Source organism: Lissotriton helveticus, chromosome 4_2 (genome assembly GCF_964261635.1).
Source record: "Lissotriton helveticus chromosome 4_2, aLisHel1.1, whole genome shotgun sequence".
Classification (NCBI taxonomy): Eukaryota; Metazoa; Chordata; class Amphibia; order Caudata; family Salamandridae; genus Lissotriton; species Lissotriton helveticus.
The window spans coordinates 138,810,565-138,836,287 of NC_136064.1; the positions used below are offsets into that span (position 1 = coordinate 138,810,565).

A 25,723-nucleotide genomic window follows, 5' to 3' on the forward strand; every position below is an offset into this window, starting at 1 on the left:
TGATTGGCATGTATCAATCAAGAGAGGGAAGGAACTAAAAAAACATATTTTTCACAATGCTTTGACTTTGCTCTTATGGTTATTCTTAAATATGTTCAATTTCTCCTACTTTCTTAGTTGTTTAACCAATCTGTAATACTCTACAAACCCCTTTTTATTTTGGGGACCCTATACACCCCCTTATATATAGGAGCAAATTAAAATGTTCTTATATTTTCATACAAAGTCCTTTCTTTCATTAAAAATTACCACATATTTTTTTTCAAATGGCTTTCAATACATGATTGTCTCACTACACGTAAATTAGCAGACTTAGGGGCATCTTGACACTGAATATAACATAATTAACATTACCTAACTTACTTTAGCATTCAAATCTATAAAGATGAGGTCAAATATAATTTCCTGGAGTAGGTGCATTAGTCCACTGAGCCATCAGCACCAAACTCTGACGCTGGTCTTTTCTGCTGAAGACATGCCAAAAAGTGAGTTTGTACTAATTAACGATTTGTTGAAATCGATTGTAGAAATGTTATGGTTTCACTTGGAAATAGGTTTTTGCATTAAGTACTGTTTTGTATTCATATTCGGCCTCCAAAGGATGATGTAACATTTCGGAATGAAGATACAGCCCAATAGTCCTGCACTTGAAGACAAGATGGCAAAGATCTCCACTGCCACCAGATACTTCCCTTGTGTGCTGAGATACGCTGGTATGAATGAGATCCAGACGGCCAGAAACACAAGCATACTGAAGGTGAGGAACTTGGCCTCATTGAAACTCTGAGGCAAATTACGAGCATGAAATGCAACCACAAAGCTGACAGTGGCCAACAAGCCCAGATATCCCAACATCAGATAGAAGAAGAGAACAGAGCCCTCGTCACACTGGATGATGGTCGTGTCTCGTATCTGTATATTCACTGGGAATGGAGGATCAAGGAGCAGCCAGACTGTGCAAATCAGGACTGGAGCAAATGAACACAGAAGGACCACCCCAATGGGCATTCTGGTCCCAAGCCACCTTGAAGAGCGGCTGGTGGGGTCGCGAGCATTGAACGCTATAATCACAGTGATGGTCTTGGAAAGAATTGTGGAAATGCTGATGGAAAAGATAATTCCAAATACGTTTTGGCGGATCATGCAGGTGGCCCTCATGGGATGGCCAATGAAGGTGAAGGGACAGAGAAAGCAGAGCATGAGGGCGATAAGAAGCACATAGCTGAGTTCTCGATTGTTTGCTTTGACAATTGGTGTGTCCTGGTACATCTTGAAGATGCAGAGAACAAGCAGAGTGATTAGGAAGAGGAGGCTGGTAAGGCATGAGAGTGCGATTCCCAAAGGTTCCTGAAGGGAGAGGAACTGGAGAGTTGTTAGAACACATTTGGTTCTCTCCTCATTGGGCCAGTGGTCTTCAGGACAAGGCCAGCAGTCAGGGGAATCTAAAGTAAAGAAAGAAGTTGGTTACTACTTATAATCTCTGTACTTAGGAAGTGTCACATTGATCTTAGGGAGAAAGTGCAGCTTTTGGGAGCCACAGAATCCTCTACCCTCAGTTGGCTTTTCTTTGGTCTACAGGGGGAAAAAGACTGGGTAAAAGAGAGTGGGTTCTCATTATCATCGTACAGCACCGTGAACTACAATATGGAGGAGTGTAACCTAGACATGTACAGGCTTACAAAATACATTATCAGATTAGTTTTGTGTGGAGTAGTTCCTGACCAGTACTGAGAGTCATTGCCCTCAACAAGATATATCTACAAATCAATATTACACATTATCCTATTGTTTAAAAAATATATAAAAATAATAAAAATAATTAACATAACAATAATTAGAGCAGTGCTTCCCAAACTTTTTAGAACCAAGACCCAATTTTTAGAAAGACAAACTTTCATGACTCACCTACCCTCAAAGGACCTTAGGTGGGTAATTTTTTTGATCTAACTCAAACATAGGCGACTTATTTACCAGGGAAGTGGCGGAGTGAGGCGTTAGCCTTCCTGGCTTAACGCCTCACTTCACCACTTCAGAAACACAGGGCTGCACCATATTTACAAGAATATGGGGCAGCCCTGCATTTCCCACTGAGCTGGCGCTTAACTGAGCATCCTAGCGCAAATGCAGGCACCCTTGCATCATAGTGCAAGGGTGTCTGCATGCAGGGGAACGTTGTTTTTATGCAGAAGTTCCCCCTTTCTGCACATAAACAATCTTTAAAGGCTGTTTTGTAACTTCTATGGGTGCTGCTTCATGCAGCACACAATAAAGTTGTAAAATGGCATTTTTTATCATTATTGTTTATGTGCAAAAAGGAGGAGAAAATAAACATTTCTCCTTCATGCACCAGGATAAGATCAGGTATGTCCTGGCCTCAATTCTGGTGCGGCCTCCTACATAAAACTCCCTTGTGAAGGGGGGGCAGCGTCAGAATCAATGGGTGTTGCAGTGGAACGTCTACAACTACACCCATTACCCATCACCCATTACCCTCGCCTCCCCTTTCATGCTAAGCATAGCATGAAAGGAGGCCTTATTTACAAGGCAGCGTTATGCCGTGTTAAGTGGCTTTACACTGTCTTGTAAATAAGGCGAAGCTCCTATCACCACAGGAACATCGTAAAAAGTACAGTGTCTGTGGTGATAGGGACTTGTAAATATGCCCCATAGTGTGATAGCATACTGATAATTACAAACAACCCATTTCCCATTGAAACAGGCAAGACATTTGCACAGATATACACGGCCCGATTCACAGAACTAACTTAAGACAAAATCCTAAACTTAGTACCATTTTGGTTTACACAGAAGGCACTTATTCATTTTGGTATTCCCAGAAGGCACTTACTCATTTTGGTATTCCCAGAAGGCACTTACTCATTTCGGTATTCACAGAAGTTAAGAGTTCTAACTTTAGGACTCCTAAATGCCTTCTGTGAATACTGAAAGTCTTAAAGTTAGGATTTTTCTTAGTTCAGGAGTAGTAAAGTTAGGACTCCTAACTTTAGGACTCCTAAATGCCTTCTGTGAATGCTGAAAGTCTTAAAATTAGGATTTTTCCCAGTTTAGGAGGTGTAAAGTTAGGACTCCTAACTTTAGGACTCCTAAATGCCTTCTGTGAATACCGAATATCTTAAAGTTAGGATGGGCTCACAGTTTTGCTGATAAAACTATATAGCACACAAAATATAATGTGTGGAAATCAGGCTTCAGTGAATATTTATCATTTGTTTAACGCTAACTAAAGTGTCTTGATTTTTTAGATCCTAATAAAATCATTGTTTCCATCACATTTTAGAATTACCAAAAACTGTGCTTCATTCTTGCTTCCCTAACTGCTAAATGTGTGCAGTTCATTTACAGTTGTTTATATTTGGCTGTGTGTTACGTTCACACTCCCTGTATCCCATCATCATTGTCATGTAAATCACTTTACATTTAATTCTCTGACCACAGAGTGAGAGAATATGATAAATATCAATCTCAATCCGTCTGAAGAAATAGCCTTAAAGTTGTCCTTTATCATGAAGTGCAACAAACAGTTACAAGATAAATGCAGAATCTAAAGATATCAGTATTGCTTCGGCTTTCACGACTCACCAAAAATCAGCTTGTGACCCACAGTTTGGGAAATACTTACTTAAGGTAATAATAGACACATGCTTTAAAAAGGTGAATGTGAAAAAAAATCATAAGACAATCAAATCATCATAACTAAAATACCTAAAATCTTACATCATTCTTTGTTGTGATAGACAGATATATCCATGTTTTCCTCATATTCTTCCCCGCATACCTTCCTTATGTTGAAACAAGCCTGGTATGTTGAAGGCAGTCTAACTCTCTGGGTTTTGCTTGCTTGTCTTTCTAGAATTCTTCCTGAGACAGTGGCTCAAAACTCTCAATTACTATCAGAAAATCTGCTTTTAGGTTGAGCCTACCAGACAGAGAAGGCTGTCTGGTTGAAAGACATGGTATGAGTTAACCAAGGACATACTGGGGTTTCCACTCCACCCATTGCTTACTATTAGTTAGCTTTACTGTCGCTCTCTTTTGTCTTATTTGTGTTCCAGCTTGTCAATCTTGTATTTCTCCCTCCCATGGAGCATAGCCTCTTTACCGTCTCTTTCTTTGGCTGGCTTTCACTGCTTGCTTTGAGGAGACTACTTTTTCTTTTTGTTTAAGCACTCATAGAGAGTGCACAGTCTTTCAAGCTATCTCCCTTGTATGCATTTCTCCTCATCCATATTACTCTTTCACCTGCATTTGCTTCTCTCCCCCACAGGCAGTCATGCTGTGCTCTCTTGCCTGTATGTTCCCCTCTAGTGGAGATGGCTCGCTGTCTTTTTGCATTGCTTCCATGCCAACCAGCTGCATTCTTTTCTCTCACCTCCCTTCCCATTTGCTTTTGTGCTATGTTTTAAAACTACTAGCTAAACAAGAGGGAAAAACTCACAACAATTTCTCGGCACATACATGTGTGTTGAACACATGTGTGCACCCAAAATATGACGCATTGGCCCACATTCACATGATGTTTTGAATTGCCATGCTGCACAGTAGCTGCCATGACATACAGTGCTGCTTAGAAAGATTGGTAAATCCAATAATTCACCTAGGTGGGACCTATATACTTTGCCAATGCGTTTTGCAAATCATGGTGACTTTGTTGAAATGTTAAAGAGTTAATAAGGACAAGTGTGTTACAACCTGTGTTTTACTGAACATGTGAAAGGGCAAAGCTTTCATCGCCAGAAACTTTAAACGCTGTAGGGAGTAGAGATAGGGCCTGCCACTACTAACAGCATGAAGTGAAGGTCATCCATCTCTCCTAAGGAAATAACCCAAAAGGAAACAAACATTGGCAAATCCAAAGAGTACTTTGGTCTCAAAAACCGCACTAAACAATAGTACTCCCTGGCATTGAAGGGAACTACTTTGAGCTTGGAAGTGCTCTTTGTGAAAGGTCTGCATGATATAACTCTTAGTGAAGTCACGGATGTACAGACGTGGAGTGACATGTTGACCTTTGGTACATGCTTGAGTGTGTTGGGAAAAAGTGACAATGACACAACCACAGGCAAAAATGGATGAAATGTGGCAGAAAACCCTTATATGTAACTATGTCATAGAAATGATTTTAGTAAAATTAAAAGGTATTGGCTAACACAGGCCTAAAAGCCAATCATTGCCCCATTTGCTTCTAGCCTCTTCCCTTTGAGAGAGAAAGAAAGAAGGAAAATATAAGGTAATAAAGGAAGGAAGGAAATTAAGGTGAAAAGAAAAAATGAGGGTAAGAAAGAAGGAAAGAAAGAAAACAGGAAAAAAGAAGGAATAAAAGAAGTATAGAAATACAAATGAATAAAAAGACAGACAGAAGAAAGAAAAGAAAGAAAGAAAGAAAAAAGCTAAAGATACTGAAAGGAAGAAGGAAGAAATAAAGGAAAAAAACAACAGCAAAAAAGAAAATAAAGAATAAAGGAAAGCAAAGAAGAAGGAAATAAGGAATGAAACAATGAAAGAATTAAAGGGAAAATGATGTATATAAAAAGAAAAACAACGGAAGGAAGAAATTAAAGAATAGAGGAAAAAAGGGAAGTACTAAAGAAAGAAAGAATAAAAGAAAAAAGACATGCAAAACAGAAAAAAGAAGGAAAGAAAGAATGAAAGGAAACTGAAGGAATGAAAGGATAAAAGAAAGAAAGAAGGAAAATTAAACACAATAAAGGCTGGTTTTCTTCCTGAGCAAAGTCTGTTAAAGAATCATTTTTGAAATTGAGTCCAGAATCGCTGTGTTCTGAAGAATTGCCCATTTATGAATTGACACATACAATATTGATACTTTCCATACAGACTCATTTCAAACAGACACAATCTGTAATGTTGTGAAATACAAGCAGTCAAACAGTAAGCAAAGGACACTCCAGAATGAATTTACAACAGCATTGGCGGGCGACAGGAGCTAATAACGTGCAAAAGGTGGCCTGTGCTCACATCTGGCAAAGTGTCTTGCTGTCGCATGAGACTCTCAAGGAAAACGCAGCATCAGAGCAATACATTTAAAAAAGCACATTGGCACAGAAGGTAATCAGCTAGTAGGTGGATGTGCTCCCTTATGAAAGAGCAAAATGAAGTAAATCAGAGACTGAAGTGGGCTGACCCCAAACAGTATGTTGTAGTGGGTGAAGCAAAACATGAAAGACACGCCAACAGACCAATGGATGAAGACCGCCGGCGGAAAGCCCCTTTAAATAAATATATTGAAGACATATTGGGGCAGATTTATGAAGGCCTTGCGCCGCCGGTGCGTCACTTTTAACATGGGAAAAAGTGACGCACCGGCGGCGCAAGGCCTTCATAAATCTGCCCCATTATATATATTTTTTAAAAGCCAGACCTAAAAATCAATGGAAAGCAAACTAATCTTATGACCAAAAACCTAGCACTGGGGTGGCTGGATACAAATTAGGCGCAGACACACACAGTGTTACAGAGACCCCACATGTGTTAGTTCTAATTTTACCCCAGAATGCACGGCATTACAACGATTCTCTGCAGCGCCATGGAAACAAAGGAGATATCAGCTAGATCAACCAGGTATTTCATGCCAGGTGAGGGCTTCTCTTTGCTCCTAAAGTGGTTGGATTGCAGAAGGAAAGGCTTTGCCGCATGGCCATTTGTCTCAGTAAACCTCGGAAGAGGTGTGGCGCCGCGGCCAGGGCGACTGACTTCAGAATCTGGGAATCATGGTTTGATCCCCGGCACTGGCGGCAGATTAGCCCAGCACCATGTGACTCTGTTATGTTATGTGAAAGCTTTTGTAAAGCGCAGCTAACACCTGACGGTTTCTTGGCGATGTGAGCAAGGGGAAGCATATAGCAAGAAATCAGGGGGAGACTCAGTTGTGTGCTTTGCGAAACAGATGGGTTTTAAGAAGAGACCTAAAGTGGGTGTAGGAAACAGTAAGCCTAAATTCTGGGGGGTGTGCATTCCAGAAGGACGGGGCAAGGAAGGAAAATCTGAGCCCTCCGTGTTTCTTGCGTTTAAAAACAGGAGTCTTAAGTAGGGCTAAGTGGGAGGAACGAAGATTGCGGGAGGGAGCATAATGGTGAAATAAAGAAGAGATGAATAACGGGCCAAGGCCAGCTAGGGCTTTAAAGATGGTGCAGCCTAGTTTAAAATAACAGCATTCCGCTACAGGGAGCCAGTGGAGGGTCTTCAACAGGGGACGCACATGCTGGTGCCTGGGCTGGTGAAAGATTAACCGTGCAGCCTGATTCTGGACCAACTGTAGTCGATTCAGTTGATAGACAGGAATACCAACATAAAGGGAGTTGGCGTAGTCTATTCTAGAAATGACCAAAGCCAATAGGGTCAAGGTGAGGGCATCGTTAGTAAGGAAGCGGGCAATTTTACGAATTTTACGCAAATGAAAAAAACTGGAAGAAACTACAGCATTAATCTGGGGCTACATCGAAAGATCGTTACTGATGATCACCCCAAGACTTTTAGCTGAATTAGTAGGGAGAGGGGGAAGACCCTAACTTGTAGGCCAAAAATTAGACCTCCACGGGTTAGTTGCACCCCCGATAAGAACCAACTCGGTCTTATCGGGGTTAAGTTTGAGGTGGTTCGCCCCCATCCAGTCACTGATGTGACACAGGGTAGACTGAAAATTATAAATAGATTGGTCCGATGAGTCGATATCAAAGACCAGCTGAATGTCATCCGCATAATGACATTCAGCTGGTCTTGCCGTCTGGACTACGGCAACGCCCTCTACGCCGGAACCACTGCAAAACTCCAGAAGAGACTCCAGCGGATCCAGAACGCCTCGGCGAGACTCATCCTCGACATCCCCCGACGCAGCCACATCACCGGACACCTGAGAGACCTGCACTGGCTCCCGGTCAACAAGAGAATCACCTTCCGACTCCTCACCCACGCACACAAAGCCCTACACGACCAAGGCCCGAGCTACCTCAACAACCGGATCAACTTCTACACTCCCAAGCGCCTCCTCAGATCAACCAACCACGCCCTCGCCGCCGTCCCCCGCATCCGAAGAGCGACAGCAGGAGGAAGATCCTTCTCCCACCTGGCCGCCAAGACCTGGAACTCACTTCCGACCAACCTGCGCCTGACCCAAGACCACCTCTCCTTCAGGAAGAAGCTCAAGACCTGGCTGTTCGAGCAGTAGCGGCACCCCCCCCCCTCCCAGCGCCTTGAGACCCTACGGGTGAGTAGTGCGCTATACAAATGACCTGATTGATTGATTGATTGATAATTAAATGCGGTGACCTTGCTGCTTCGTAAAGACCGGATGAGGGGGGTAAGATACAAATTAAAAAGAAGAGGGGAAAGGGAAGAGCCCTGTGGCACATCACATGTCATCCCAACTTTCTCAGCAGAGAACTGGGAGAGACGGACAGCCTGGTGACGGTTGCTCAAAAAGGAGCAAACCCAGTTAAGGGCAGATCCCTGGATGCCGGCCTCCCTGACACGGCCGACCAAAATATCATGGTCGACCATGTCAAAGGCGGCCGACAGATCTAGGAGCACCAAGGCCTGACTGATGTTAAGGTCTGCTCCCCTCCGCAGCTCCTCCATCACTGAGAGAATGACCGACTCAGTTGAATGGGCGGGTCTAGAACCGGCCTGTTGGGAATCGAGGAACTGTGAGTGCTCGATAAAAGAGCTCAGAGAGTTGGTGACGTGGGACTCGAGGATTTTACTGAGGTAGGGAAGTAGGGAGATGGGGCGGAAATTACTCATAACAGACGGATCGGCGTTGGGCTTTTTAAGGATAGGCACCACCTCAGCGATTTTAAAAGAGCTGGGAACCAGACCCATTTTAAGTGAGTTATTCAGGAGTGTCAAAGGAGGGGAGGGGCAAGCGGCAAAAGCCTCACGCAGGACGTGGGAGGGGCAACAATCAGTGGGGGAGCCAGAAGCAGCCTTGTTCAGCAGAGCCAGGAACTCATCCTCTGAGATCGGGGGTATCTGAGTAATTAGCTGAGAGTTGGGAGTAGCCGGAGTAACAGCAGGAGCGGGATGGCGGGAGAGCAAATACTGTTTTTAATTTGGGCAATAACTTGCTTAATCTTCCCAACCGCCCCTCGCGGGTGATTGTGCACTTTACAAATGTGGATTTTTATTATTGGATTTATTATTTATTTATTTATGTATTATTTATTTACCCTGAGACCACTAGGAAAAATAGATCCTTGTGAGTGCACACACTGGAATCAAGCTTGATGTCATTGGGGCAGATTTACAAGCCCCTTGCAAAAACTTTACGCTGCTATTGTGTCCCCTCTGTGACACAGCGGCGTCGTAAAGAATGTGCCACGTTGTGACATATCTACAACGTGACACATCTAGTGAGATGACTCTGCTAGCCAACATCATTAGATCTCAAGCATCACCGTCATATACTATGCCAAAAAAAAACAGCTCATTCTTTCTCTGGTTGACAAAACCACCACCATCGTAACCAGCTTCTCAACTGCATAATCAACATAGCACACTAGATCAAGTTGCCTGAAACTCAATTGTACTGGGAAGGGAAACAAGGGAACCCTGCTCACTTGGAGCCTGGGTATAAAGCTTTAGGAAAACAACAACGGCTCCTGTGGATAGATATATAACACTTATAATAAGTATTTATGCACAATGGCAATCTGGGTGGTATGTTGGACGTCAAAGAAAGAAGCTGTCTACACATTCATTCAGTTTGTCAGTACATTTGCATAGTTTATATGAACATAGATGAATAATGTTTACATAGTATACGAAATATTTACATACATAATATAACAAGTGACGGTGTGTCCCAAGTGAATATATCAAAGAACCTACACTACTATAGTGCAAAATAAATAACATATGGAAAAAGGAAGATTTATGTTTTTCATTTGGTTTTCATCAGAAAGAGGCGACCAAGTTAAATATATCCAATAAATGTATAACAGTTGGGAAATTAGGCAACTATTGTTCGCGGTCTGTCTCTTTTTAGCTGTCGACGACGTTTCGACCCATGGTGGATGTCGGACCCGACATGGTGGATGTCATTGCGTGAATTTTGCAGGAAGCCAAAGACCGGGCTCCATGAATAACTGTAGTGTCTGATGCCTAACATACTTCGTCTCACACCTACATGCCTGCTCCATTGCTTGGATATCTTCACAGGCGATTAGTTGCATCATACAAATCTACATAAAATAACATGACAAGAAACCCAGGACCAGTCTTCCCTAATTAATTCTCATAAACCAGGCATTTAAGATAGTTGGCCCAAATTTAATTTAGAGAAACCGTAATATTATGATTCCATCCTCTGTTACGAACACGACGACTCTCAAACAACAGCCTATACTCTTGTCCAAAAAACAGATTACAGCATCTACCAGAGTGGCTACAAAGATACCATAAACATAGCAAAAATGACACACTTCCAATTTGATATTGTGGAATATGCAAATTCTTCAAAATAAATTTCACAGTCTGCCAAGAAATGATTGCTCGCTGCCTACTCCTGGTCATCCAAACAACTCTGTGAAGACTAGGTATGAGTGGTAAATTACTCTCCATCTGCGGAGTCTGTGGAGTATGGAGCATGGAGTTCGGCATCAATTCTGCCAACCCTCACATGGTGGAGTTTACCACCCACCTCAAACAAATAAAAAGGAAGATGTCAATTGAATTGAAGGTCATCACACAACAAACAGTTACCACTTCAAGAAATGCATGAACAAACAACTAATATTTTGATGTGTCTCAGTTATGACTGCAAATGCAGTCCTCTTACATTCAAAATAGAAGGGACGTTAGAGGAGGTGCAAGCATGAAACTCTCATCAAAGCTAACTTGTAGGTGTATATGGATCACATGCACTTGCTGTACCAATCAGCGCAAATAAAAATTTTAGTTTTTACATGAGTCACACTCACCCACTGAAACAATGGCCAATGGATTTCTACTCAATTTTGGTTCTGCTGAAAATCACTGCAAAGGCAAGCCAGACACGATTTAGGCACTCAATCTAAATGTAATATTTTTCACCAAGGTCATTATTACATGAAAATGCTCAAGCAGTTCTAACCTACTGGTCCCACCACTCAATCAAATGTCTTGACCAAGAGGGAAGAACTGGTGAAGTAGTCATGACCATTAACATAGATGCTATCCAAGTCAAATTAATTTGAGTTGAAAACTTCTACCTTCCATGCCTGAGACTAGAATACAATTCCCACCAAAATGCTCATTATTTATCACTCATCAGGCGATAATAGTGTATTCATTGAATAAGTGGCAGAGCTTTTCACTGACACAATTATTTTGTCTAGGGAATTTTAACATCCTTTTGAGCAACCTTATGGACTCTTATGGCTCTCAAATAAATAATTTTGTTAATAGAATCGACATGACATTCTGCTAATAAATGAGGGTGTCCTGTTGGCTGAACCTTTTACTGGATGACTACCCATTCCTACAAGCCTAGTTCTTTGGTACCTTCATTTGACATTCGTGGTACTCCTTATACTGTACGAGTGGTGTGTGACAAAAAAACAAGGTGTTGGTTTTGCAACTCCTGTTCATCCACTGACTCCAAAGAGGCAACAATGGTCACTGAATACCTGAGTACATTTTAAAACAGTTTTTTTAAGGATTCTGGTAAATACTTACTTGGATATGACAGTCTGTCAGATATTATTCTTACCGCCATTGGCCTGCTGGAGTCTTGAAAGTAATAGAAATTCAGTCCTTGGTCTTGTTCTTTTCCAAACATGATCATGTACGACTCCGAGGAGCTCACACTCAAATGATACTCACCTGTTGAATTTGAAATCTCACCAGCAGAGCAGGGAACACAGTCAAAGCAGCAGACAGGCCACCCTTTCCTCGCAGACTGTCTAAACCCAGGGAGGCAACTCTCACTGCAGAAGGAGCTGGGAGCCTGGGGAAAGGAACAGATACAGAGTGAGGAACTAAAACCATAACTCACTTGATAAAACATTTATCACATAGAGGGACACATGGTTTGGTGCCAATTAAAGATACCATACACCCCCATAACATAGCATACCATACTATTCCATACAACACCATAACAAACCTAACCATGCTGTACCCCACTGTAGCACACCATAGCATAATATTTTGTACAAACAACTCAGCAAGGAGCCAACAACCTCTCCCTATCATAAGCAGAAATGAATCCTGACTTCTAATCCTGCTTGACATCTCCACAGCCTTTGACCGAAACCAGCCATCAATTACTGTTACACACCCTAGATTCATATACCATAAAAATAGGATTCAAATCCTGTGCGCACGTTTTGCTGAGTCAATAGGTTCTGAGATCAGAACTCAAACCTTTACGACAATGTTCATGTGAACAAAAAACATCAAAGTCCAGTTTTGTGTGAAGGTAAATTTTATAATCCAATCTTGATCAGTACAATTTAAGCAAGAGCCAGCCGACACGTGTTTCGTCACACCATGTACCAATGGGACTCTTCAGGGTTGAGTATGTCTTGTAAGGGAAGAGAGATCGCAGTAATGGAGGAATCCAAACCGGCTACAATGGTTAAAAAGGGGGTGGATGAAGGGTGTGGATAACCGGTTCCCTGCCGGTGCAGATGAACCAGATACAGAGGACTGATGCGTCCTTGGTATAAGCTGCGGGAATCCTACTTAAGGAAAGCAGCTGAGGTCCGTGTTGCGTGCTGTTAGCGGCGATCCAGGTGGATTTATATTAAGATCACCACACAGGATAACTGGCATAGGCCAGGAGGCAAGCTCCAAATCTAAAAATTCAAAGATATCAGGATCATCCTCTGTCAAGCCACACACTGAGCATATAGTGAAGGTTTCACCATATAGCATACATTCCACCATGACCCATCTACCCACTTATCCGCTGACTTTCTCACCTGGAGAGTGTAGCAACTCCTCTGGTCTTGGTCCCCTGTCTAGACTGCGCAATAAGGCGGAACCCCAGCTTTTCCATTAAGTTGCCTCTTGTACCCTCTATATGAGTTTCTTGGATACATAAAATATCTAAGGGCAATGCTCTTAAGATTACTGCTGCTCGCAGTCTTTTAGCCTGATCGTTTAAACGGCAAACATTAACTGAGGCAATTCGTAAGCTTAATAATGAACATCACATTTCTGTCCAACCCAGTTATCCTTTAGAGTTATTTCCACCTCTATTGTCTTTATTCTTGCACTGTCTCTTTCCTTACATTTCATTACTTTGCTGCCCACCTTATGTTTTACTGTATATCTCAGATTACTCGCTGTGGTACCATGTGCAGTGCCCTAGCCCTCCCTTACCCCCAGAGGTCCCCTCCCCTCATGCCCTCACAGGCAAATAGGTCAACCATGACCTATGTGAGGCAGCCAAAGCCCGTAGTTTAAGCCGCAGCACCCCCCTGCCCACCTATTATGCCACTGTGCTCTATGTAGAAGATATTTTTAACTATACATTTAATTATGCATACATTTTGGATTACCAAAATCACATTGGGCCACTAAAGAGCGCCCCTCCTCATACTGTGATTGCATAAGTGGTATTCCTTATTGTGCATGGCTGCTGAGCCATCAGACCCCTCCAACGTTCCCCCTCTTATCATCCAGTTCACTCAGAAATACTTGTGCCTTAATCTCAGAAAAAAACATTCAGACTTGGCCAGTGAGAATGACTTTGAGCGAGCCAGGGTGCAGTAGGTAAACCTCTCAGCCAATCCCATGAAAAACGGTTATTAGCTGTCCGAGCCTCCATCTCCTTTCGATGGTGATATGGCAGAAATCAGGGCGAGCGAAGAATGTATTGTCCTAAAATGTTCGCCTGGCATCTGGTTTTGCTTTGTCCATAATCGCCTGCCTTAAGAGAAAGTTGCCGACATACACCAAGATAGCCCTAGGCCAGTCTCCTGAGCCAACAGTGTAGCCTTTCCTTTGAGTCAATTAGAACCCGCTGGATCTCGGCATCCCAGTTCCATGAAGCCAGCTCGGGAATTCACTTTTCAGAAAAGTTACTAAAAATGTCCTTGCATCTCCTCCCTCAATATTCTCTGCCAAGCCCAATAGTCTAATGTTGATTCTTCTTTGCCTATCCTCGAAATCTTCAAGTTTCCACTGCAGATCCTCAGTTATTTTTTCCAGTTCTTTCTTTCACATAGGTGACCCTGTCCGCCATATCCTCATATAGTTTGTTGACCTTCCGTAGTGAACCCTGGAGTTTCTTGGTTGCTTGCTGTTCCCTGCGGCTTTCTAGCCTTGCCTCCCCCTGCATCTGTTCTAGCGTAGCATACACTAGATCCATTGATGGGGCTGGAGCCGGTTCGGTTTAGCTGGTACGTTCAGGTATGACCCATCCTTCCGATAGAGTTGGGTGGTAGCAGAATAGTCCCATGTGTGCTTTCGAACTGTCGCTGTTGCTGCTGCTGCATCTATTGTGAATGGACTCCCTCTAGGTTTAGATTTAGATTTGGGCCTGGACTTATGCATGGTGGCCCTTGTAGGACCGGGTGCCCTCTGCACTGAGGACGTCTCGGGGGAGTCTGATCCATCTGAAAGATTCCCATCACTAGAAAGCGACAAGTCAGTATCATTGTTTAGTGAGAAAAAGCAGTCCCCTTCTGGGGAACCAGCAACTGTTCTAAAGCAATTGGGTCCGGGTGCATGCTCCACTACTTTCCCCTTCAACGTGCTCTTACTAAGGGGGTCCAGCACATTATCATTATTCTCTTTTCCCCTTTTATTTGCCACTCTTGGGTATAGGTCAATTGCTGGTGACTCACCGTTTGGACCACTGTTTGATGCACCATCTGTCAGGTCCTGCTGCGCTGCCCGTTCTTGCTCATTTAGCGCATCCACCCTTTTCACACTCGACTCCACTTGTCTGCCAGCCGGCCCAGGGTGATGCTGCAACATTGTATCCTTGCCACGAGGATTCACGGCAACAGTACCCACTTCTATTGGATCGCCGGGCCCGCTGCTGTTGCTGCTTCCGCCTGTGTTACTGCCAGGAAAATCTCTGTGAGTGTAGGTTGTCGGAAGGTGCTCTCCCAAGCCTTGTCTTTTCCATTGTGATCATCTTTCCTCTTCCCGCTATTGCCGCCATCACTGCTGACTCCATCAGTTTTCTTCAGTGGGACTCGCTGGGGCTGTACTGAACCGCTCCCAGCTGACGGTATGGTGGTGGCTGCCTCTTTCTGAGCGTCTTTGGGCTCCTTCAGGGAATTGGTTGTCCATGGTGCCATCTTGCTGCCAGCAACCAAGCAGCATCACAATACCTGAATTGTATGCCTGATCTCCAGTGTCTCCAGTGTCCCTATCCTCTTAAATGCCACCAGATCGCGATGCCGTTGCTGGGGACTACGGCTACAGGCGATCAGCCGACTGATCCAGCGATCCAGCTGGTAAGAGCAGAGTGGCATTTTCACTGCCCAAGGTCCCTCTTTTTTCTGCAGCCGGGGGGAGAGAATGGCTGCGACAACCTCCTATGGCCTATCAGTGGCCATCTTGCCTCCCGCCTTTTGTCACATTTTACAGTGTATAATATTCCACGTTTTTTACTTTCTCAATTCATCGTTCGATTCACACCAATCTATTCATATCTGTTTATCTCCAGCCTCCCTAGATACAACACATTCAGATATCTTTGTTTGCACTGTTAAGATGTGTGTAATTGGTGCTCCGTCCATTCATGTTAAAACACCTTCTTTTACCACATGTCTATTTTCACTTTCTCTATATATTTGAATACGTCCATTGTGCCACATCAATCCAGAATAAAAAAGGGTTGAATATCACTTCTTTTACTTTGACTTAATTCTCAATTAAATGTATCTCCTGGATGTGACACATTTTTTCTATACTGCACATCAGCCTACCAGCAGAATCAGAAACCATTGCAGCCCCATAACTAGGGCCTAATTTATCCCTTGGTGGGACTACCATTGTCACACTGCAGCAGAGTTTCAAAGTTCTCTATCAAGCTGATGGAATTCAGACCACCGTATTTATAAGTGTGCTAGCTCAATCTCCGTACAAGTAGACCGAGTGTTTACCAACATGATGGACTCCTTTGTGGGCGAATATGACTCTGTTGCTGTCAGGTTTGTGGGATTGTGCAGCGCATATTTAGATTTCACAGCTGGGCTGGCGTTTTCCAAGCAGTGCTTCCCGTATATAGTAATTGCTCCACCTGACACAGTCAACAATATACCCTTACTATAGACATTGGATGAATGCTAGTATTACACACCTGATGCCTTTTTCCTGATTTCAGCCACCTGCATACCATCCTATAAAACACGTTCCATGTCAGACCATTTCCCTTTGCCAATACACTATAAAGCATTTGATAGTACAATTTTGCTCATTGAAGCCAGTTTTTTTTTATTGGTTTTCCCTGTTTCTTGTCCCTTTTTTCTTCTTTCATTTATTCCCTTGTGGTTAACTTGATTTCATTACCTTTCTTTGGATAATTACAGGGAGGAGAAATTCCCATTTTTACAGAGGGTGAATTGTCAGTCATGGTGGATAACATTATTAGAATGAAGCCACAATTGTTTGGAGTCCAAGTACATATTTTAACCTTCTCTCAGAAAAGGAAAAAATGGACCAGAGTAGTTGACATTGTTAAAACTGTAGCAAACATCCTGTGCACATAGGAGCAAACTAAGAAGAGGTGGTTTGACCTTCAGGTGAGTGCATTCCCTGGCCACCAAGCATCACCTAGATTTGCAGAGGACTGGTGGTGGTTCACCCAGCCCCCCATGCAATTCTGAAGGCTGGACAGGAATCCTTGGTGGAGTAAGTTACACTTTTGAATGTGTCACCAAACCTAAATGTTGTTTTTGTTTTTAATTTGCCTGCTGCCAATGTGTTTTTTACTGTTTTGAAACATTTAAACATGTTTAAATCTGCACAATTATGTTTGTCTTGTTTGTTTGAATGCATTTTGTTGTAACAAAGATCACAGGTTTCAATCTACATTAAATTGCATATGATCTAATGGTGCTTGTACACCAAATAACATATTTCATATATGTGTTTTATATTTTTAATGGCTGTTCTTATTTTTGCTGCATATTTTCACTAGGTATGTTCAACTTACAATATTACAAGTGTTGATAATGTCTAATTGGAATGATTGAAACTACCATGATGCCTTGTTTTTGTTTTGGCAAAATAATACTGCACTGGTATTATGCTCTTTCTCCCTTTTGAAGCATATTTTCACATGTGTTGAGGTGTGTATATAAAATGCATTTTGTATTTAAGGTTGCTCGTTGTCCTATCCTTTTAATCTCATTGAATTGATTTTATTTGTTCCACAAATCAAAGTTTATTGACCTAAACATTTTAAGGTATGCAATTTTGGATGCTGAGTATAAGTTGATTTTTCAGAAATATTTACTCTGCCATGTTCATATGATGAGTAACGATATACATCCTTCTAAGTTGTTTAATTGTCAGAATGTGAGCCTGCTAGGTCTTGGAATGGTTCACTTCACATTTCTCCTCTCTACTGTGTTGTGTGGAAAGTTTTTTTATATTTCATTAACACCTCCTACATTTTCATCACTATTTCAGGACATCATTTGACCTGTTTTTTTGGAAGTAGTTTTATGTGTAATTTAAACTGTTTGTGTAATTTTTCATAAACCACTAAAAGGTATTATCATCATATCAATGTTTTTCTTCCTTTCAGGGTGCTTAATTTTTGGTTTCAAACTCATTTGATGTATAAGCCTGACTTTTACAAAACATGTTTTTTTTCATGTTGTAAATAGATCCATAACCCAGAGCATGTAGTGACCCACCTACCACTGAGGATACGGTTACTCCAGACCAGGATCAAGACTTCAATGAGAACTACACTCCTGCAAGTCCAGCTGACGAGAAGCTGCCTGCACCATCTCGTCAGCCTGTGCAGACAGCTTCCGTGAGCCTCACTCGGCCAACACCTGCACCTCCCACCCCAGCTATTACCACACCTCAGCCTATGGATGCCTCCAAGTCCTGTGTCCAAACCAACATAACAATAATCTTGTGCCCCCCAGTTGTCGCTGTTGTTGATCCACCACCACCATCTCCAGTTCAGCCGGGAACCAGTAGGATGGGTCAAGTGTATAGGGTAGTGGGTGTATGGTTTGAGGGAGGGAATCTGTGAGCCATCTAAGTGAGGCCACCTGGTTCACTGTCAACCAGGCCATCATCGGCCAAGTCTTGGGATCCTTCCATCAGTCTCAAGACTTGATGGGCTAGGTCCTTAAAGAGCTCTGGGAGATGAAGCAGTTGCAGAGGAAGTACAATGTATAGATGGAGAGTCTGAAATCCAATTTGGGCTCCCTGGCTGGGGTGTTGCATGTTATTTTCAACCATAAGTACAGGGCCTTTTCCAGCCCTTTCTTCCCCTTTCTGTGTCTAATGACATCTGGGTCAAACATCTGCCTCAGCCTTCTGCAACACAACGGGAGGCCCTGCCACCGGAGGAAACCCATGCACCCACCTCAGCCCCTGCAACTGTGGATCTACCCGCCCCCACAGGAGTACACGTTCAATCGGACCACCAGGAGAGGATGGCAAGAACATCACCACCAGCAAGAAACACATAAACAAAATTTCCTCCAGTTTGTAACTACCATTCACTCAGTAGACTATTTTCAGAACACGTTGTACCTCTCTGATGCCAGTTTTGTTTTGTACATTCACCATGAACGGCTTATGCATTTTTTTGTTTGCTTGTAAGTTTTCCTGCTGTTTTAGTATATTTGGTTTTGGTTTAATTAAAACAGCACTCACAAAGTCAAAGCCTGGTGTGGTGTTACTTTTCTCTATTTATTCATTATTTTTCCTTCCATCATATATTTTGAAATTTAATAAGTCAAATCTTGTTTATTTAGGTAATGTTTCTCTCAATTTCCAACCATGAAAACAAACTATGAATACCAAAAACTCATCAGCTAGTATTTTAATACATTTGAAAAAAATTTGCTCTTCAAATTTTTTCTTCAACATAACAAACCATACATAACCCAAATACTCAGTGGCATTTTTACATTTCGAAGTCCAGACCTTGCCACCATGGAAGAACGTAATATAACAAATACATCAGATAAAATAGGCTAATTATTATTGATTATGACATCAGCTGGAGCCAGATCTCCTGGCCAGAATAGGAATCCCACATCAATATTACCAGTGGTCTAAATCCTGGCAGCACTCGATATAGTGGCCACAGGGTCATTCCAATCCAGGGTTGCAGTATATGTTGCAATGTCACAAACTACTTTAGGTGTTGTGTTACAAGTAGTTCTTTCTACAATAATAACACACATCAACAGCCCCAGACATTTCAAATGTGAAGGCAGATTGCTATGCTTTGTGTCGACTACCACACGTGGTTAGAGCAAATTAAGCAGCACATATTGGCTTGGTGCCAACATTCCACAGAAAACAAGTCTAACACAATCTTAAACTCTTCAATTCAATTACTGTGCAAGTTGTCTTCGTACAAGATATGTACACCCAAGTCTGTAAGTGTCATTCACAGGATCAACCCATTTTCCCTTCGTGCTTCACTACAGCACCATATAAGAGCAAATGTTGCAACGTTGAAATGTCCAAATGAAGAAAAAACAAAAGATATTAGTTGACTACATAAAGAAATTCTCAACCCAACAAACAAACCATTTCGGGAAACATTTTCTAAGAACAATCAAAGATAAACCATATAAATGAACATGGTATATTATTATATTTATTTATTTAGGTAGTTTTATATAGCGTTGGCTCCACCCAGGGGTATCAGATCGCTTAACATTAGTAAGATGATGTTAAATGAATACAGAATGATTGTTTCAAATGTAGCAATCATACATGGTGGACTAAAATAGCACATTGAGTACTATAGAGTAATTGGTGAGAGAAAGGAAAGAAAGGGCAGTTTAAAAAGAAACAGCATTGAAAGGATGACGTAACAAATTATAATACTGTATACATGGGGTAGGCTCAGTGGTCAGAATAAAGCTGGTGGGTTGAGCGTGTGAGAACAGTGTGATGGGGATGTGTCACCTTTGGGTCACAGGAAGGGAAGGAGCCAATACTGGAGGGCGATGTTTTAGCTCTTTTTATTGAGTTGTTCAAAACAAAGTACTTTGTAACACAAAGGAATAAGGGTCCAGGATCCTTTTCTGGGTTCTTCAGGTTCCGTTCCTTGGGTTGGGGTCCAGGTTTTCCAGCGCATAAAAAAAAGAAAACAACGAGGCTTTAGTGGGCTGGTTGCTTTTTAGAGGGTTGCAAGGAAGGGGAGTGTGAGGGAATAGCCAGAACCACCACCATCAGTAACACGGCAGATATAAGAGAGAGACTTGTGTATAGTGCATGGGAAACACGGTGCCCAGGCGGTCCCTCCTGATTCCTACCCTGTCCCTCCCCTCTTAAATCTTAACAGTGAACTTAAACGAGCACGCACCTGGATAAACCACGCGTCCTCCTTCGCGTGGATGGGCGATACACGGTAATGTTGGCCTCCTGGCTTTTCAGCTACTGCTGTTTCCGGCGTCTGGTTCTCCTCCGGTCCACTTGTGGAGAAGCGTGGCTCAGAGGTTAGAGGCGGCAGACCCAGAAGCTGAGATCAGCCATGGACCAGGGTTCGATTCCCCGCCTCGGCGGGTCTCGGGCTCAAAATTCCACGGACTCGACAATTCTCGCTCTGGTGCCTACTCGACTCACGGGGTCACACTCTGCACTCTGGGCAATAGCTTGCTTAATCTCCACTACGGCCCCTCGCGGCGGGATGCCTGGCTTTCACCTTGTGGATACCCTGCCGGGGTATCTCACAGGGGAATACCAGGACGGGTTCCCTAAGCAAGCGCCTTGATACCTTCGGGTGATACGTGCGCTATATAAGTCGCAATACATACACTCCTGGCGCCTTCTCCACACCCGGTGTCGACTCTCGGGAAGGGCTCCACCGCGTTGGTCTCGACTCCCGGTCCCGTCGTGTTGGTCTCGGCTTCCTCGGTTCTGCTTGCGTTGTTCTCCTGGCGCTTCACGTCCTACTCCCACGAAGAGTCCTTCTGGGCCACACGAGCGCTGGCATCTTCCGGGTCTTCCCACATATTACGAAAGGTTGATCCTGATAGGCCCACAAAGTCAGGTGGTCCAGGGGCGAGGCCATCCTCACGAAAGCAAAGGCTGATTTAAAGGGCCCGTAGCAGTCCGCCTGTTGGTGAGACGGAGAATCGGTTAGCTCAGCCTGGGCCGAGCAGGGGACCCCCTGACAGGATGTTAGGATGGGAAGAGGAGGGAGAAAGGGGGAAGAGGAGTCAGGAAGGGGATGTATGGTGAGAGGGGAGAAGGTGAGGGTATTAGGGAGGAGGATTGGAAGATGGACCTTCGATAGAGCCCTACTTTCTGATGCATTAGTAATAACACAAAAAAAGGGATACCCTGTCTTTTCTTTAAATTAATGACTACTCTGCCCCCTTGCAGGTAATATGGGATGCCTATAAGTCATTGATTAGAGGCAAAGTTATAAGTCATGCGGCAAAAAAGCATATGGAAACAAGAGCAATGATAAAAACGCTGGAAGTGGATATCACTAGAGCTCTGAGTGAAAACGTTACCCGACAATATATTCAGGAGCAGAGGGAGGAAAACACTGAGGTTATAGCTAAAAGGCAGATTAGTTAGATACCATCCCTAGGAGGAGATGGGAGGCTAGCAAACTAGCTAAATATGACCATGGAGAAGGATGTGGGAAGCTCCTTGCTTGGAAATCTCACTTCAATCAAACAAGAAATATACTAAGGAGCTTGTGCTACTGAAGAATCAGGGGAGGTTTGATCGAAGAGGACTAAAACAGAACAAGCATTAGAGTCCTTCTCCCAAAGTTTATATGTAGAGGATCAGGTAGCCTCTGACACTCAATTTAAAAATGATGCTGAAAATAACTCTACCCTCACTTGTTGATGACCAAGCTTTACAGTTGAATAAAAATATTTCCCTAGAAGAACTTAAGGCCGCTCAGCCCTCCACAGGGCTTGGTCGACCCACTCACTGCTGCCGCTCCTGCCTGCCTTTGCCGCCTCCTGCCTACAGATTCCTTCGCTCGCTGCCCGCTGCTCCTGGGAATTTCCTGCTGCTCCTGGGAATTTCCCGCTGCCCGCTGCTTCTTGGAATTTCCCGCCGCTGCCTCCCTGCGGCCCCGCCCCCCTGTGATTCCATTCGCCGCCCCGCTGCCGCCACCCAGCTGCTCCTCCCTCCCGGCTCCTTACTTATGACGCCCCCAGAGCGACCGCGCAGCAGACGCGCGCAGCGGGAGCGCCGATTGAGCGCCGAAGGTGCGCCAAAGGTAAGCCCGTCTGCGCCCGTCCGCGCCTGGCCCGCGCCCAGCGCCAGGACCCCTGGCCCTCCCCGCCGAGGCAAGAGGACCCGACTGACCTACGACGCCGCCACTCTCAACGCACTCAATGCCGGCCGGACCCACGCCTGCTGCCGAGCCACCCCGAGATGCACCCACGGACCCTTCACCTGCTGCACCTGCAAGTTCACCTGCCTACGAACCTGCCCCGCACCCTCCAAGACAAACACCAGCAGCAACCACCTCAAGTGCATCCTGATCAACACCCGCTCCGTCCACAGACACGCCGTGGAACTCTGGAACCTCCTCGACGCTACATCACCGGACGTCGCCTTCCTCACAGAAACCTGGATGAACGCCTCCTCTGCACCCGACATCGCCATCGCCATCCCGGACGGGTACAAGATCATCAGGAGGGACCGCATCAACCAGACCGGAGGTGGCATCGCCATCGTCCACAGGAACACCATCTGCATCACGACCGACGCCAACGACTCCTTCGCCGCAGCCCAACATCTCCACTTCCAGATTCACACCGACCCTAAGACGACCCTCAGAGGCACCCTCGTCTACAGACCCCCGGGACCACGCACACAATTCAGCAAAGACTTCACAGACTTCATCAGCCCGCACGCCCTCCCCTCCACTGACTACATCCTCCTCGGGGACCTCAACTTCCACCTGGAGAACAACAAGGACCGCAACACCACCGCCCTGCTGGAAAACCTCGCCAACCTCGGACTCAAGCAACTGGTCAACACCCCCACCCACTACTCCGGCCACACGCTTGATCCCGTCTTCTCTTCCAGCAAGTACATCACCTTCAGCCACGCCACCGGACTCCACTGGACCGACCACAGCTGCGTCCACTTCAGCTTCAAAAGATCCACGACCCACCACCAACCGCAACAGGTACCTCACAGGAATTGGAGCAAGATCACCGCAGACCAGCTCACCACCTCCCTCAGCCAGAACCCACCCGCCAACACAACGGACACCAACGAAGCAGCCCGCAACTTCACACAGTGGCTGACAGCCTGCGCCGACGACCTTGCGCCACTAAAGAACCCTCCCAGCAGACCCAGAAGCAAGAAGGCATCCTGGTTCACTGACGACCTCAAGGACTCCAAGAAGACCTGCCGCACCCTCGAGAAAGCCTGGCTCCTCGACCGGACCACCGACAACATGACCACCCTCAAACACGCTACCCGCAAGCACCACCAGCTCATCCCCACCACCAAGAAGAAATCCCTGAAGGAACGACTGGACAACAACGCCCACGACAGCAAAGAGCTCTTCACTATCGTCAAGGAGTTCTCCAACCCCAGCACCGGCACCAACGACATCACTCCGTCACAAGACCTCTGCGACTCCCTCGCCTCGTTCTTCCACGGCAAGATCACCGACATCCACAACAGCTTCGGCGCCCCACCCACGCACCCAACCGTCGAACCAACGCCCCCCACTGCCACCCTTCGCACCTGGACCACGGTGACCACCGAAGACACAGCCCGCACGATGAACACCATCCACTCCGGATCACCGACCGACCCCTGCCCACACCACATCTTCAACAAGGCCGACTCCACCATCGCACCCCAACTCCGGAACATCATTAACGCCTCCTTCAACACCGCCACCTTCCGGGAGAGCTGGAAGCACGCCGAGATCAGCACCCTCCTGAAGAAACCTACAGCGGACCCCACCGATCTCAAAAACTTCCGCCCCATCTCGCTCCTCCCTTTTCCTGCTAAAGTCATCGAGAAGATCATCAACAGACAGCTGACCGCCTTCCTCGAGACGAACGGATCCCTCGACCCCTCGCAGTCCGGCTTCAGAGCCAACCACAGCACCGAGACCGCCCTCATTGCAGCCACCGACGACATCCGGACCCTGCTCGACAAGGGGGAAACAGTGGCCCTCGTCCTCCTGGACCTCTCCGCTGCGTTCGAAACGGTCTGCCACCGCACCCTAGTCCAGCGCCTCAGCAACATCGGTATCCAAGAGAAGGCACTGGAGTGGATCTTCTCGTTCCTCGCCGGAAGAACAGAAAGAGTCCGCCTCCCCCCGTTTCGCTCCGAGGCCACGGAAGTCATCTGCGGCGTCCCGCAAGGATCTTCACTCAGCCCCACCCTCTTCAACATCTACATGAAACCTCTCGCAGCCATCGCACGCCAGCACAACCTCAACATCATCTCTTACGCCGACGACACCCAGCTGATCCTCTCCCTCACCAGAGACCCCGACACCGCCAGAACCTGCCTACACGAAGGGATGAAAGACGTTGCCGAGTGGATGAAGGACAGCCGCCTGAAACTGAACTCGGACAAGACGGAAGTCCTCATCCTGGGATCTTCGCCCTCCGCCTGGGACGACTCCTGGTGGCCCCCAGCCCTGGGCACCGCACCCAAGCCAACCGACCACGCACGCAACCTGGGCTTCATCCTGGACCCCTCCCTCTAGATGACCAGACAAGTCAACACCGTCTCCTCATCGTGCTTCAACACCCTGCGTATGCTTCGCAAGATCTTCCGCTGGATCCCGACCGAGACCAGGAAGACTGTCACCCAGACACTCGTCACCAGCCGACTGGACTACGGAAACGCCCTCTACGCCGGAACCACAGCCAAGCTACAGAAAAGACTCCAGCGCATCCAGAACGCCTCCGCCCGACTCATCCTGGATGTCCCCCGACGCAGCCACATCTCCAGCCACCTGAGGAACCTGCACTGGCTCTCCGTTGACAAGAGGATCACGTTCTGGCTCCTCACCCATGCACACAAGCCTCTCCACGACCTGGGCCCCAAGTACCTCAATGACCGCCTGACCTTCTACACACCCACCCGCCAGCTACGGTCCACCAGCCTCGCCCTCGCAGCCGACCACGCATCCGAAGAGCCACCGCCGGAGGAAGATCCTTCTCTTACCTGGCTGCCAAGACTTGGAACTCCCTCCCCATCCACCTTCGGCTGACCCAGGACCATCTCGCCTTCAGGAAACAACTCAAGACCTGGCTGTTCGAGCAGTAGCATACCCCTCCCCCCAAGCGCCTTGAGACCCTCCCGGGTGAGTAGTGCGCTATACAAATGGCATGATTGATTGATTGATTAAGGCTACAATGAAACATCTAAAAAGAGGTAGGGACGTGGAGATAGACGGTATAACTAGTGCGTTTTATATTTAACTAGTCAAGCACATTTCCCCTGTCTTAGTGGAATAATTTTATAGCATTTTCTCCAATTATATTCCAATTCCTAAGTCCTGGAATGAGGCAGCTGTTACTCTAATTTATAAGCCTAATAAAGACCCAGAAATATGTAAGTCATATAGGCC

General features: G+C 45.4%; 1 protein-coding gene across 1 annotated transcript in view; it reads right to left on the reverse strand.

Moving 5' to 3' along the window:
* Window positions 1-540: 540 nt before the first annotated feature.
* LOC144751978 (vomeronasal type-2 receptor 26-like) overlaps window positions 541-25,723 on the reverse strand; it is a 44,234-nt gene continuing 19,051 nt past the window's right edge. The window contains exons 4-5 of the mRNA XM_078639936.1: window positions 11,836-11,959; window positions 541-1,442 (exon numbers count right to left, since the gene is read on the reverse strand). Of these exons, the coding sequence (XP_078496062.1) occupies window positions 541-1,442; window positions 11,836-11,959 (1,026 nt within the window). The remainder of the gene's footprint in view (window positions 1,443-11,835; window positions 11,960-25,723) is intronic.